Source organism: Muntiacus reevesi, chromosome 1, assembly GCF_963930625.1.
Source record: "Muntiacus reevesi chromosome 1, mMunRee1.1, whole genome shotgun sequence".
Lineage (NCBI taxonomy): Eukaryota > Metazoa > Chordata > Mammalia > Artiodactyla > Cervidae > Muntiacus > Muntiacus reevesi.
Genome location: NC_089249.1, coordinates 83,463,982 through 83,480,004, shown reverse-complemented (window position 1 = coordinate 83,480,004; position 16,023 = coordinate 83,463,982). Strand labels below are relative to the sequence as shown.

Genomic DNA, 16,023 nt, shown 5'->3' with positions numbered 1-16,023 from the left:
ATCACCAAATGAATAGATATAATTGTGACATATTCACTCAAAGGAATACTGCTCTTCAATAAAATGAAACAAATTCCTGATACATGGCAACAATATGGATTAAAACATCACCCTGAGTGTTGAGAAGAGTACATATTCTGGGGAGCCACCTATGGGGATTACTAGATGAGCCAAACTAATCCCTAGTGAAAGGAACTAGATCATTGAGTACTTGGGACTGGGAGTGGTAGGAGGGTTGACTGCAAAGGGGCACAAGAGGATATTTTGGAATACTGGAGATGTTCTTGAACAGGGTAGTGGTTCCATGGGTACGTCCACTTGTCAAACGTCATTGAACTCTAAATGGACAGATTGTATTATTTTAAAATTAATTCTTAACATATTTGATTTTTAAAAAAATAATGAGAAAAATCATTCCAAATTTTAATAACTCAATTCAATTACACTCATTATTTTTATTAGCATTAGAGGGTTCTTTAAGAAATGTATGTCTCTTAAGGTCAACAATTTGATTGAAAGTGCAACAGTTTCTTCATTTTTGTGTTTTTTTTCATTCAATTTATACACTAGTACATTGAAATACTTTAAAGTTGGAATAGATTCTATAAAAGCTCAATCATATAAAAGCACACACATATATATATGTATATATATATATTCTTCTCTACGTTGATATACCTAAATGACTCCATTATCATTTACCTACATTAACAGAAGTTACTTTTGAATTTAAGGTGTTTGTTTCAAAATTTTACATATTTGTATTTTCTGCATCATTTCAATTTTTTAAAATAACATATAGAGTGTAGGGCCTGCCCAAGTGATACTAATGGTAAAGAACCCATCTGCCAATGCAAGAGACACAAGAGATGTGGGGTTCTATCCCTGGTTCAGGAAGATTCCCTGGAGGAGGGTATGGCCACCCACTCCATATTCTTACCTGGAATCCTCTCATGGTCAGAGGAGCCTGGCGGGCTACAGTCCATGGGTCCCAAAGAGTCAGACAGGACTGAAATGACTTAGCATGAACCCATGCACTTTTGCTACAACTTAGAATAATGTAAAAGTAGATTTGAAGGAAAATGTGCAAAGATGTTAACAGCAGTTCATTCCAGGAGTTGGGACTACAGATGACTGCTTATTTTCTTCTTTAGATGTATTTACCATTTTTAAATTTTAAAAAATGAATGACCTGGCAGTGAAAGAACAGAGGAACTATGAAAGAGGTATTGGAAAGGTGAGAGGAAAGGAGAAAAGGGAGGAAAACCCTAGTTCTTGCAGAAGGTGTGTTTAAGTTGGGGATCCAAGGGGAGCAGCTCTTGGAATAAGAAAGGTGTTTTGGGAGGCAAGTGGGTCATGAGGATACTGCAGTTTTATTCATGTAACATGACTCCTCCTTGGTGTTTTGTCAAAGACATATACAGGCTTAAATTTCTTGCCAAACATTTTTACCATTTGCGTTCCTCTTTGACCAGCACCATATCCTGTGGAGCCAGGCAGGCTCCAGTTCAAATTGCTGCTTTCAGATCCCACTCACTGATTGAGTGACTAGACAAGTTATTTAACCTTCCATGCCTCAGATTTCTCATATGTAAAATGAGGATGATGATATGATAGAAGCCGGCTGAAAGGATAAAGTGAGTTCACCCATGTAAAACTTGCAGACAGTGCCTTAGCACACGGCACTTTGCATGTCACCTTTGAGTGTAAGCTCTTGCATTTTGGCACTACACTGCATAAAGTCTGGGTGTGGTTTTCTTTTAAGTTACTGATATCATTCAGTGGCAGTGAATCTTTCAAGAGAGAGTGAAGGAATCCCTTCTGACCAGCAGTAACCTCCTGGGCTAGTGGAATCTGCCAGTTTACTAGTTCATCTGATCAGCTCATCAAAAGGGGAACAGTAGTCCATTTCCTTGCTTCAACAATCCCCCAATTAAAAAAAAATTAAGGTTTGACAGTGGTAAACATTCCTATACATGACATAAGACCCAGTATTTTGCATAACAGATACATATATGTATATATATTTATGACTTCATAGAAACGTAAAGCTAATATACAAGCAATGGAACTTACTATATGTATATCTGTGTATATACACCACACACGCACACACACAGAGACAAGGATGTACATGCAGGTAGTCTCTGATCCTCAGAGCAGATCTCTAGAGAAAAGCAGGTTGACTGGGAATCCTAGAATGCATGAAAGTGTAGGCTCATCATCATCACCCTGTAAACTCCTTTTACCTATGAAATTTCCTCCACTGTTTATAGGACTCTCTATCTAACCTTTTCCATATACGTTCCCAATTAATTTGGTTCTATCCTTTTTCTCCATTTTCCCTCCATTGTATCATAGAAAAAGCAAGAGAATTCCAGAAAGATATCTACTTCTGCTTCATTGACTCCACTAAAGCCTTGACTGTGTGGATCACAACAAAATATGGAAAATTCTTCAAGAGATTGGAATAGCAGACCACCTTACCTGCCTGCTGAGAAGCCTGTCTGCAGGTCAAGGAGAGATCAAATCAGTCAGTCCTAAAGGAAATCAACCCTGAATATTCACTGGAAGGAATGATGCTGAAGCTGAAGCACCAAGCATCACTCCACGCGGCAGGCCTCTACTGTGTGTTTAAAATATGAATCTGAAAGTCTGGGGGGAAAGTGAAGTTGTTTCCGCCCGGTTTCGAACCGGAGACCTTTCGCGTGTTAGGCGAACGTGATAACCACTACACTACGGAAACTGCGCGACTACTTGTGCCTGGTGACATGTTCAAGAATTGCATATTTGAACACATCTGCCCGTCAAATTTTCCAAAGAGGACTCAGGAAACACAGGCAATCCGTCAAGTAAGGATCTGCCGGTCTTGAAAGGCTCTGATGTAGGGCTGCTCACCTCTCCACCTCTACCGGAGCGAGATCCCTGTGTGCCAGCTTTGCGTCCAAGCGCATAGGTCGCCCCCGTGGACTCCCCAGTTCTCAGAAGCCACAGGAGCGCGGTGGGGGGGGGGGGAGGGGGGAGGAAGGTGCGTCTGAGCCCCAGGTGGCCCCACTGTCCGTCAAGGTGGACGCAGCCCTTCCGGCGGCAGATCCGCGCCTTGGAGTCCCTTTTCCTGGCGCCAGCGGGGAGCCGGCCCGATGCATTAAATCCCACTCGGGAAACAAGGACCCCGCCCTCCCTCTGCCCCGCCCGACCCGAGCGCCCCGCTCACAGGCCTTTCACAGCAGCGCTTCTCCGGCGCCGCCTGGCACCGGGGGTTCCTCGGATTCCTGCCTCTGTGGCTGATTCGAGTCCCCTAGTTTCAGTCCAGACTTGCATCACACGTCCACGTTTAGCAGGAAGCGCGGCAAAGGCTGAGGCTCAGGTCTTTGGTTGAATTCCTTTGCCGACCAGGCCCCGCATAAAGCCGCGGAGGAGCCGGGCGCGGTCCACGCAGATCTGACCGTCTTCATTCCTTCCTCATCAAACTTGACATTGTTCTTGAAGGACGGCTTTGTTTTACAATTCACAATGTCTGAAACGCCTCTTGTATTCCTTTTATAATTTTGCAGTTCAACAGGTCGCGGAACGCGAATTTAACAGAGAGGTAAAGGCGTTTTCTCAGAAAGCCGGTGACTCGAAGGGTTTTCGTATTTACTTCACAGCAGGCCGAGTTTCTTTTCGCCGAAAGACTTTAATGCAATGTTGTCTGTGTGTCTGTCTCCGGTTTCCTTTAGAAGTGGAGCGTCTCGATTTGGGGACTGCATGTGCCGTTTTCTCAGCCGTGGCTTTCCCCTTCTCGGTGCGGCCGGCGCTCCCTTCCCGTCTGAGGTTCACCGGCTCAGACCCCGAGGAAGGCGCGGGCCGCGTCCAGGCCGCAGGGCTCCTCCTGGTTCCGCGGGGACTCCGAGCGCGGTCGAGGGTGAGACCGCCCGACAGCACCCTCACTCGCGCTAGAGGCCTGAGTTCCCAAAGAGGCGGACTGGAAAATAGCTTTAGATCACGGCGTTTCTTGAGATTTCCCCTTGCTTTCTTCCCCTGCAGGTCCTAGTTTTCAGCTCCCACGTCCAGACAGAGGAGCGGATTCATCGCTTTCTGTCGCGTCCGGCATGCTGACGCCCCACTTGGACGGGACGAGGGTGCGGTGGTCCTCTCCCCGTCAGGGTGGGCGCACAGCGGACGCCCGAGGGACCACAGACACACGGCTCCCTGCGGCAGAAATGGTAAGCGCAGGGCTTCAGAGCCCGCGAGTGGAGCGCGCTGAGGCGACGGATCCATCCCCTGCCCCCGAAGATGTGACAAAGCGCAACGACGGCCGCCCAACGCCTGGATCAGAGGTTCAGCCTCATCCAAGAAGTGGACAAGGGAGGTTCCGCAGGTCGTGTGGGAAGACCTGGAATCCAGGTTTGGTGAGAGGTCAAGCTCTCTTTCTGAACCTGTTTCCTTGTGAAGCAGGGACCACTTGGTTCTCAGCTGGTGATGGGTGGGTCCATTTACTACCTGATCTTGACCTGATTTCGGGGCCTCCTCTGAGAGCGGCACGAGGACCGGCAGCTTTTCCTCCTGGATCAGCTCAATCCGCAGAGCCTGACCCTCTTTATCATTGTGTCTGTGACTGGAAACCGCGGTGTGGAGTTGAATTCGTTCCCTTTTGTTCTCTGACTCAAATCAGATTGTCCCGCACTCGTGCTGGAGTGAGGGAAAGCGAAGTGTCTTCACAAGGGATGAACTTCTTGGTTTTCAGAGAGATGATAGGTGTCACAGGTAGAGACGATGTAGGGCCCAGATGGAAAGGTGAGGGGACATCAGGAGGTAAAAGCATCCTGCAGTCAGCTTTGTCCTGTGCCCTCCTTGGATTCACTGACTGTGGCTTGTTCCCCACGGTGACTTAGAGCAGAGAAAGGTGGGCTGGTTGTCGGCCCTGTGGAGCTTTCCGGTGGTGAGGACTCTTCCCAAATTTCTTCAGTTCAGTAGCGACCCCAAGGATGGCAACATGCCAGGCTTCCCTGTCTTCACCAAAGCCTGGAGTTTCTTCAAACTCATGTGCACTGAGTCAGTGATGCCATCCAACCATCTCATGCTCAGTCACCCTCTTCTCTTGCCTTCAATCTTTCCAGCATCAGGGATTTTATACTGAGTCAGCTCTTCCCACCAGTGGCCAAACAGTTGGAGCTTCAACTTCAGCATCAGTCCTTCCGAAGACTATTCAGGGATGATCTCCTTTAGGATGGACTGCTTGGATCTCCTTGCAGTCCAAGGGGCTCTCAAGAGACTTCTCCAACACCACAATTTAAAAGCATCAATTCTTTGGTACTCAGTTTCCTTTATAGTCCAGCTCTCACATCCGGACATGACTACTGGGAAAACCATAGCTTTGATTAGATGGACCTGTGTCGGCAAAATAATATCTCTGCTTTTTAATGTGCTGTCTATGTTGGTCAGAGCTTTTCTTGCAAGGAGCAAGCGTCTTTTAATTTCATGGCTACAGTCACCATCTACAGTAATTTTGGAGCCCAGAAAATAGTCTGTCACTGTTTCCATGGTTTCCCCGCCTATTTGCCATGAAGTGATGGGACCAGATGCCATGATCTTCGTTTTTTGAATGTTGCATATTAAGCCAGCTTTTTCACTCTCTACTTTCACTTTCATCAAGAGGCTCTTTAATTCCTCTTCGTTTTCTGCCATAAAGGTGGTGTCATCTGCATATCTGAGGTTATTGATATTTCTTGCAGAAATATTCATTCCAGCTTGTGCTTCATCCAGGCTGGCATTTCACATGATGTACTTTGCACAGAAGTTAAATAAGTAGGGTGACAACATACAGTCTTGACATACTCCTTTCACAATTTGGAACCAGTCCATTGTTTCATGTCCGATTCTAAGTGTTGTTTCTTCACCTGCATACAGCTTTCTCAGGAGGTAGGTAAGGTGGTCTGGTATTCCCATCTCTTGAAGAATTTTTCACAATATGTTGTGATCCACACAGTCAAAGTCTTTGGCATAGTCAATAAAGCAGAAGTAGATGTTTTTCTGGAACTCTCTTGCTTTTACTATGAACCAACGAACGTTGGCAATTTGATCTCTGGCTCCTCTGCCTTGTCTGAATCCAGCTTGCACATCTGGACGTTCTCAGTTCACATACTGGGAAAACCTCACAGTGAGAATGTTGACCATTACTTTGGTAACATGTGAGATGAGCGCAATTGTGCCGTAGTTTGAACAATCTTTGCCACTGCCTTTCTTGGGACTGGGATGAAAACTGACCTTTTCCAGTCCTGTGGCCGCTGCTGAGTTTTCCAAATTTACGGGCATCTTGAGTGCAGCATTTTAACAGCCAGGCCTCCCTGTCCATCACAAGAGTTTTTTGAATGTTCTTCCTAATGACCCCTGAGTTATAAGTAGTCCAGTCTGTCTGGGGAGATCGCTTACATACACTTGCTTGTCCTCTGTGAGCACCAGGCATTGCTCCAGGATCTTTTTAAAATTTTGTTTCCTTGACCCAGGCACTTTCTTCATAAAGATACCCCGATCATTCCTCTGCTGAGTGCTTGAGGGAGACCCATTCATATCCTAGCATTCTCTCTCTCTCTCCCACTCTCATCACTGGACCTTTCTTTGTGTTTCTTTTCATTATTATTAACTTTTATTGGAGTATGGCTGTTTTATGATGTGTTAATTATGATGTTGTGTTAATAGCACAGTGAATTGGCTATACACATGCATATATCTCCTCTTTTGTGGATTTCCTTCTCATTTACGTAACCACAGAGCATACAGTAGTTCCCTGTGCCATACAATAGATTCTCATTTGATATTTATTGTATACATAACATCAATAGTATATATAGGCAAATCCTAATTTCCCATTTCCCCCAACTCCCCTTTCCACCTTGATATCCATACCTTTGTTCTCTACTTCTTTTTTGGAAATAAGAATCATTGGATCTTTGTCCTGTGAACTCTAGCTGATTGTTCTCCACCAACACTCAGCTTCATCTCCAGAGTCCCATGGAATGACCTCAAATCCTCCTCTTGGTGCCCAGCCTGGGAACTCACTGAAAGCAGGAAGCTGGGCCCATGGCAAGACTCATCTTGTTTGTTGGTCGCCTCTCAAGGCTTGACATCCTTTGCTCCCTGAATTCCTGTGTCTTAGAAACCAGTATTTCATGTTTTTTCTTTTATTCCTTTGGAAGTGGGACAAAGGGGGAGAGTGAGATTTAGGAAGGAGGGTTAATTTGATTTCTGTCACTGCACCTTTGCTAGAAACTGAAGGCATCCCTATGTTCTTAGTTTTCCCTAAATAGATGTTCTAATTTATATCCCAGTGTATTTTGCCAACTCAAGGAAAGAGTCTTTTTCTTCATGGTCTTGCCATCACAAGAAATTGTCAATACTCATGTCTGTTACTCTAAGAAAGGAATTTGTGCCCTACTGACTCAACTTAGTGGGAGGTACATTGAAAAGACAATGTGTACATTACCCAGAGTTTGCACACATTCAGCAGCTAAACTTCCAAACTGATCGGAAAGTATTCTAATAATTGTAAGTATTTATAGTGGTGACCCAGTAATTCACTCCAGAGAAGACCAGCCAGAATGACTCTGGAGAGCATCTTGTAGAGCAGCTTATGCATTACAGGAGTTTAAAGGAAAAAAAAAAGACTCACTGGTTCCAGACATTTATTGTCTTACCTCCCCTTTATGAGTTGTATTTTGGCTTAGGTTGGATGCACACAATCTAATGTGGGATCTCCCTCCGGTACAGGTGCATTTGCAAGCCCGAGGCTGTCTCCGTATAATATCTCAACAGTTCGTGCTTACATCTGCAAAAATTATCTCATTTGAGACAAATTGTTGAAAGCTACAGAATACTGCACCGATAATATATCTTGTGCAAACCTGGATCCTGAGAGTTACTTGTTCACCTTCCACTGATTCCTCAGTTGAAGCTCATGAGGAAACAAGAGCTCTTTGGATTTTCTGTACTCAGTTGAGGATGTCTCTAGGTTCTAGGACATTTCCCTCTGCCCTTGTCTTTCCCTGTTGGAGTCTGTGCATTTCTGTCTCTCTCTGTCCCTTATACTCTAGGCTGCTGTGGATCTTACCCATTTTCTGTCCTCCTCACTAGTTTTCCAGGACTGTGGATTAGGAGTCCTTCAATCAGGAAGCACTTAATAGGTGCTCACCAGGTACCAGGCCCTTCTCCAGGAAAACTGCTGTATCAGGAGCAAAGTCAAGATCCCACTCTGTGATGCATTCACATCAGGAGGCATCAAAAATAAGATTCACTAGGTCCCATTTGTTTAGTTTTGCTTTTATTTCCAATATTCTGGGAGGTGGGTCATAGAGGATCTTGCTGAGATTTATGTCGGAGAGTCTTTTGCCTATGTTCTCCTCTAGGCGTTTTATAGTTTCTAGTCTTACATTTAGATCTTTAACCCATTTTGAGTTTATTTTTGTGTATGGTGTTAGAAAGTGTTCTAGTTTCATTCTTTTACAAGTGGTTGACCAGTTTTCCCAGCACCACTTTTTAAAGAGGTTGTCTTTTTTCCATTGTATATCCTTGCCTCCTTTGTCAAAGATAAGGTGTCCGTAGGTTCGTGGATTTATCTCTGGGCTTTCTATTTGGTTCCATTGATCTATATTTCTGTCTTTGTGCCAGTACCATACTATCTTGATGACTGTGGCTTTGTAGTAGAGTCTGAAGTCAGGCAGGTTGATTCCTCCAGTTCCATTCTTCTTTCTCAAGATTACTTTGGCTATTTGAGGTAAAACTTAAAAGCTTCTGCACTACAAGGGAAACTATAAGGAAGGTGAAAAGACAGCCCTCAGATTGGGAGAAAATAATAGCAAATGAAGAAGCAAACAAAGGATTAATCTCAAAAATATACAAGCAACTCCTGAAGCTCAATTCCAGAAAAATAAATGACCCAATCTAAAAATGGGCCAAAGAACTAAACAGACATTTCTCCAAACAAGACATACAGATGGCTAACAAACACATGAAAAGATGCTCAACATCACTTATTATCAGAGAAATGCAAATCAAAACCACAATGAGGTACCATTACACGCCAGTCAGGATGGCTGCTATCCAAAAGTCTACAAGCAATAAATGCTGGAGAGGATGTGGAGAAAAGGGAACCCTCTTACACTGTTGGTGGGAATGCAAACTAGTACAGCCACTATGGAAAACAGTGTGGAGATTTCTTAAGAAACTGGAATTAGAACTGCCATATGACCCAGCAATCCCACTTCTGGGCATACACACTGAGGAAACCAGATCTGAAAGAGACACGTGCACCCCAATGTTCATTGCAGCACTGTTTATAATAACCAGGACATGGAAGCAACCTAGATGCTCATCAGCAGATGAATGGATAAGGGAGCTGTGGTACATATACACCATGGAATATTACTCAGCTGTTAAAAAGAATTCATTTAAATCAGTTCTAATGAGATGGATGAAACTGGAGCCTATTATACAGAGTGAAGTAAGCCAGAAAGATAAAGAACATTACAGCATACTAACACATATATATGGAATTTAGAAAGATGGTAATGATAACCCTATATGCAAAACAGAAAAAGAGACACAGAAGTACAGAACAGACTTTTGAACTCTGTGGGAGAAGGTGAGGGTGGGATGTTTCGTATAGTATAGTATCTATGTATAGTATAGTATAGTATAGTGTGTATAGTATAGTATGGTATGTATAGTATCTATGGTGAAACAGATCACCGGCCCAGGTGGGATGCATGAGACAAATGCTCAGGCCTGGTGCACTGGGAGGACCCAGAAGAGTCGGGTGGAGAGGGAGGTGGGAGGGTGGATCGGGATGGGGATTATGTGTAACTCTATGGCTGATTCATGTCAATGTATGACAAAACCCACTGAAATGTTGTGAAGTAATTAGCCTCCAACTAATTAAAAAAAATTTTTTTAATAAATAAAAATTTAAGAAAAAAAATAAGATTCACACACACACACACACACACACAAGAATCAGCAGGAGAACAGCCTGTCATGTTATTCTCAGGTTCATCTGCCTGCCAGCGCATAAGGACTCCAGCAGTGAGGAAAAAAAGAATTACATAGAAAATGGGTGACTTGAGATCTAGAAGGCAGGTAACTAAGAATCAGGAATTTTTTTTTTTTTAAATCAAGGAGTACTTCATGTAAGCAACAGGTCCTTACTTAGCTTAGAGAGTCCATGTGTTGTACTCATCTTCAAGTGACATTATGGCTACATTCAGAAACATCTCCTAAAGGTACCCACACATCCTCTTAAGCTGTTAAGCTACTGCCCTTCTATATATAATCTATAAAAATATGGGCAGCATTATTTTTACCGTAATTAGAAATTCTCCAGGCAAAGATTACACACTAATTCAACCAATTTAATATCAGTCAAAGAACTTAAAGTTAGGGTTCACGCAGGGAGTCGGGTCCCCGGCCGCCACTGCCACCTCGTCTGCTGCCACTGCTATCACCTATATCTTTCATCCCCCACCACCGCCAAGGAGCTCTCTGCGGCCATGTCCTACACCGAAGATGATTTCTACTGCCCCGTCTGTCAGGAGGAGCTCAAAACACCTGTGTGGACTGTGGCGTGTCAGCACGTTTTCTGTAGAAATTGTTTCCTGACTGCAATGAGAGAAAGTGGAATACATTGTCCCCTCTGTCGTGGAAGTGTGACTAGAAGAGACAGAGAATGTCCTGAACGGCCTGAGACCTTGAAAATATCATGAGGACATTTTCTGGTAGCTGCAGATGCTGTGCAAAACAGATTAAACTCTATCGCATGAGACATCATTACAAATCTGGTAAGAAATATCAAGATGAATATGGTGTTTCTTCTATCATTCCAAACTTTCAGATCTCTCAAGATTCAGTAGGGAACAGTAACAGGAGTGAAACATCTGCCTCTGATAACACAGCAACTTACCAAGGGAATACAAGTTCTTCTGGGCAGCCTACCTTTAAGTGTCCCTCGTGTCAAGAATCAAATTTTACCGGACAGCGTTTACGGGATCATTGTAACAGTAACCACCTATTTCAGATAGTTCCTGTGACGTGTCCTATTTGTGTGTCTCTTCCTTGGGGAGATCCTAGACAGGTTACTAGAAATTTTGTTGGTCATCTAAATCAAAGGCATCAGTTTGATTATGGAGAATTTGTGAATCTTCAGCTAGATGAGGAAACCCTGTATCAAACTTCTGTTAAAGAATCTTTCAAGTAAATATCTGAAGGCTGATGCAGACCTCTGCATCTTTGTACCTGCAAGTGCCATCTTTAAGGAGATAACTATAGGAAGTCACCATTTCAATAACTTGATGTGTATACTAATAAAAGTAATACAGTCTATTGTTTTAGTTTTTTAATTGAAAAATAAAGGTGGGCCATGTAAAAGCTTAATTCTTTTGATAAGTTAAAAGATAAAGCTTAGGACATTATCTTTACAAACATTAAAAGGATTATATTTCATTAATGGTGAAAAGAGAATCCCTATTGTACTTATCATTTTTGCATTACATATTCTTGAATTTTTCCTTACTTTTGAAATTTGGTGCAGTTCCTCCCATTGACATTACTGTACACAGTACCAAATTCTGAATGATGTGATTAATGTAAACCTAACAAAACTGAGCCAGTTATTTGAGTTGTAAAAGGAGACTTGAAGTGCTAAATGAAACAATCCAAAGGAAACTTTTTAAATACAGATTCTAGCTGCAGTATTCAACTATAAGAAAATTGTATTTATATAATATTTAGTATTTTTGAAGACTAGTGAGATTTCTTTAATAATTTTAACTCTTTAAAAAGCAAAAGCTCATTGTACAGATATTTCCTTTTTGCTGTTAGAAGGAAATATCAAGAGAAAAGTGGATTTCTTTGGTGGACAGTTGGTAATGTCAAATGTTGTTTGTTTGGCTGACTGATCTGTAAGCCTCAAGTACAGTAAGCTGAATTACAGCTCTTTGGCCTCAGAATTTTCAATAACAGAATGGCTGGTTAGCTATGATGAACCCTTTATTAGAAACTTGCAGTTGGTGATATTACATTCTCTCTATATATTTAAATGAGAGGTTTGACTTCGTCTCAATTTAGAAAATTGTTCAAAGCTCAAGATGTGTATGTATATATACATGCACTTTTGTCTGTGTATATACACATGTAAGCATGCAATTTGTCTGGTTATATGCAGAATTTCTATTAAGAAAGATTTTTAAAGGGACAAGTAATATGTGGTTGATGTGTTTATCTGAGTTGATTAAAATTGTGTATGTTACCAAAATTTTTAAAGTAACAGTCAGATGCTAAGTTGTCTACTTGGCTACTCTGACACCTTAAAAATTGAGTTTACACACTTACACAATTATATGTTTGTATGGTGCTCATTTGTTATCTTAAATATAATGCAGGACTATAGGAGTGAGATGGATCCTACCAGCCACTCTGTTTCACTACATTTCAGTCAAAATTGAGTTCATTCTTAGTATTCATTAATGAAAGTCATAAAATAACTTGTACTCGAAGGTCCAAATCACAGAATAAAGCTGAAGAGTGGATTAGCTGACATTCCATACTAATATAATTGTTTATGCTTTCTTTAAATTAAATAACTAAAAGAACATAAAATCTCAGAAGTAGTTTGCTGCTAATATATACATATGTTGTATAAAAAGGTATATCTTAGTTTTGTTAAAACCCTTGTTGACTTTTCTACAGTGAATGTTTTTTTAACTTGATTTAATAAAAAAGTTAATTTTGAAAAAAAAAGAACTTAAAGTTAATGATAGATCTTAAAATTGCAAGTTGAGCTGAATTGTGGCAGATAAATGCAACTTAGAATCACATATTATATGATAGCTAAAAACATTTACCCCAAATTAAAAGGGGAATAATTAAGTCACTATGATTTTAAGAATCAAAAGACTTAACCCTGATTTAAAGGATATTATATGGTATCATTAATTTACTGGGACCCATAATTTTAAGTTTTATAAATAATAATAAATCTGAAAGTTACCACGAGGTAGTTTTTAGACCAAAATTTAAAGCAGAGTAGGGCATACCAAGAGTCATCTCTGGGAACGTGACAGGACAAATATTTTCTATGTAGTTATACATCAATTATTAGAATTCTCTAGAGTGTTAAAAGTATTTAAGGTTCATCCTTATTATCAACTTGAATGCTATTCTTGTTTGTAGCATGGAGAGCACTAACTTATCTAAAGCTAAACCTTTTTTATATCCCTGACTTACATTTCGGTAAAACAAAGGGAAAAAAAAGAAAAAACCTCACATGGTTACTAGTCACTGAGATAGAAAGGGTGGTCCAGAGCTCCGCTTTGGAGAGAGGCAGAACGACGTATGTGTGGGAAAGCAGGGTGCCTCTGTGCTTGAATTCAGAGCGGACCTGGGACTGGGTCCAGGCCAGAACACAAGACTAACTAAGCATTATTGTCACAGGGCAGCCACCCAACCGACCGCAGCCACACAGCAGCTCTGGAAAGCTTTTGAGAATATGCCCCTCCCTGTGCAGCATTTCCCATCTGGTTCTCTCAGCCTCCAACCACAGGGAAGGATTCTTCACCTCTGTGTCCGGACAGAACACTTGATGCTCCCTGCAGGGCACAGGGAGCCAGGCAAGAGCCACGGGGGCAGCTGCACTGCCTCGACGGGTTTCTAGCAAAGGAGCGCGGAAGTCCCATGGACAGAGCGGCCTGGTGGGCGAGAGTCCAAGGGGTCGCAAAGAGTCGGACAAGGCTGAGCCAGTGAGCACGAGCAGCAGGCGGTTCCACCACTCAGAGGGAGCCAGAGCACACCTGATAGCCCGCCAAAGCAACCCTCAGGAGGCAGAGGGCAGCCGGTGCCGCGGAGGGCAGAGGATGAAAGCCTAGACCGTCCGGGAAACAAAGGGCATGAGTGGCTTGCACTTGAGCAAGACCTGAATAAAACTCCAACTAGGCAGCCGTTGCAAACATCCTCTCTAGAGCGGCATTGGTGGTTCAGTGGTAGAATTCTCGCCTCCCACGCGGGAGACCCGGGTTCGATTCCCGGCCAATGCATTAAGGTCTTGTTGTTTTGGGCTTCCCTGGTGGCTCAGAAAGTAAAGAATCTGCCTGCAATACAGGACACCTGGGCTGGGAAGATCCCCTGGAGAAGGAAATGGCAACCCACTCCAGTATTCTTGCCTGGAGCATCCCATGGACAGAGGAATGCTACAGTCCAAGGGCTGGCAAGAAGTCCAAAAGGACTGAGCAACCCAGAAGAGAACGGATTCCAGGTTCCCGAAGGGCCAAGAGGCCCTCTTCCGGACAGTAAAGCTGTTCCCTGGCCTTGGAAGACAGGTCCCAGGGAAGTTAGCTTTGAGAGGGACGCCAAAGGAAAGGAACAATCCTGAGATATCTGCTCGGTTTACTACCAAGTGATGTCATAACTCTTACATAAAGAAAGAATGGGATGGCAACCGGGCAGTTAGGTACAGAATATAGGATGTTAGTATTCTTGCAAACTTTTGGTATCTTAGAAAAGCTTTTGCTTTGGGTTTTTAATGAATTTTTGGAACTGAAGCCTCACATTCTCTTTGTATGGAAACTCTGTTAAGTAAGACTCTGGGTTTACCATGCCAGGAGAAAAGAGTGGAGGCCAGAGCTGGCCAGCCCAGGCTGTTCATGGCATCTGAGCTCCAACAGCCAGCCTGAGGTCCAGGACTCAGCGGCATTTAGAAACTCTGTGCAGAAATGTTCTGCACTGGACCTTTACGCAAAATACAGTTCCGATCTGGGCAGGAAGAGAGAGACTTGTGTGAGTGCAGACGGTGGAAGAAAGAAAGTTTTCCCTGACCGGGAATCGAACCCGGGCCGCGGCGGTGAAAGCGCCGAATCCTAGCCACTAGACCACCAGGGAGCTGTACACAAGACGCTTATTTAGCTTCTCCAGGTGAAAGGTGAGTGCAAGACGAGCCTTCAGAAAGTCAGAAAGCTGGAAAGGAAATGTCGCAGCGGCCCAGGGCTGTGTGCAGCTGTGCGAGGCTCCCAGCCCTGCCCCCGCCGCTCATCGGCCTTCGCCTCTCCTGTCCTGGGCGTCGCTTTGGCTCCGGGGCAAGGACACAAAGTAGCGGGCTGGGTCCCTCCTGCTCTAGCTCTAGCGCGGCGTGCTGCCGAGCCCAGGTCTTGCTCCCTTCGTGAACCTCGGTTTTCTTTGGTAAGAAAGAAGGCTCGGTGATGAGTGGCGGGTGATGAGCGGATCCGTCCACCTCCAGATCTCTGACCTGGCTCCAGGGTCTTTCCGAGCGCTGAATAAACTTCTAGGTGGTCACCAACTCTTCCTACAGCTGCGTCCCCTGCCTCACCCCGGGCCTTTCGCGCCTGTAGGTTTTGTCAATGAGAACGCACATCTCAAGGGCAAAAAAGAGAACTATCAATTCTGTTTCCGCCCGGTTTTGAACCGGGGACCTTTCGCGTGTGAGGCGAACGTGATAACCACTACACTACGGAAACGCGACATTTCTCACTTCTGAACACTCTATCCATGAAATCGCGAGGTCCCGCCACCGCCATCCACACCACCGACTCTTAACTCTGAAAGACGGACCTTGACGCCCCTAGCTGTCTCAGGCACGGAGACGGCGGCCCCCGAGGGCCCTGCTTCCGGGTTCCTCCTCTCCCCTGAAGTGAGGACCCTCGGACCCCCACAGGTTACCTTCGGGGTCCGCACCCAACGCAGAATCCTCAGACCCTCAGCTGCGCAGCCTGAGTTCAGGGGTCGCCCCCGCCGACTCCCCAGCTCCCGGAAGCCGCACGAGTCGGGGACTGGGTGCCCTCGAAGCCCAGGAGACCCCGCAGCCCAGCGGTGTGGACGCCGCCCCTCCCGCGCTGCGGACCCGCGCCTCGGTGGCCCTTTCCACGGCGCCGGCGGTCAGCGCTCCGGGCTCTCAGGAATGACCGAGGCTCCCAGTCCACCAGGGACCCGCCCTCCCAGCTGCCCCTTTGCGCTTGACTCCTGCGCTCTTTCTCCGCAAGCCGGTTCGCC

General features: G+C 44.3%; 1 protein-coding gene and 4 non-coding genes across 5 annotated transcripts; 2 read left to right on the top strand and 3 right to left on the bottom strand.

Annotated features, from left to right (window-relative positions):
• Positions 1-2,673: 2,673 nt before the first annotated feature.
• On the bottom strand, positions 2,674-2,746 carry TRNAV-AAC (transfer RNA valine (anticodon AAC)). The gene has a single exon. It is a non-coding gene; the product is annotated as a tRNA-Val (tRNA).
• Positions 2,747-4,202: 1,456 nt separating this feature from the next.
• LOC136143874 (E3 ubiquitin-protein ligase RNF138-like) lies at positions 4,203-15,935 on the top strand. The gene is made up of 4 exons (XM_065901593.1): positions 4,203-4,391; positions 10,506-10,611; positions 10,881-11,220; positions 15,689-15,935. The coding sequence occupies exons 1-4, from the start codon at positions 4,203-4,205 to the stop codon at positions 15,933-15,935; spliced, it is 882 nt and encodes a 293-aa protein (XP_065757665.1).
• Positions 13,987-14,057, top strand: TRNAG-CCC (transfer RNA glycine (anticodon CCC)). Its single transcript has one exon. It is a non-coding gene; the product is annotated as a tRNA-Gly (tRNA).
• TRNAE-UUC (transfer RNA glutamic acid (anticodon UUC)) lies at positions 14,827-14,898 on the bottom strand. Its single transcript has one exon. It is a non-coding gene; the product is annotated as a tRNA-Glu (tRNA).
• TRNAV-CAC (transfer RNA valine (anticodon CAC)) lies at positions 15,419-15,491 on the bottom strand. The gene has a single exon. It is a non-coding gene; the product is annotated as a tRNA-Val (tRNA).
• Positions 15,936-16,023: the final 88 nt, after the last annotated feature.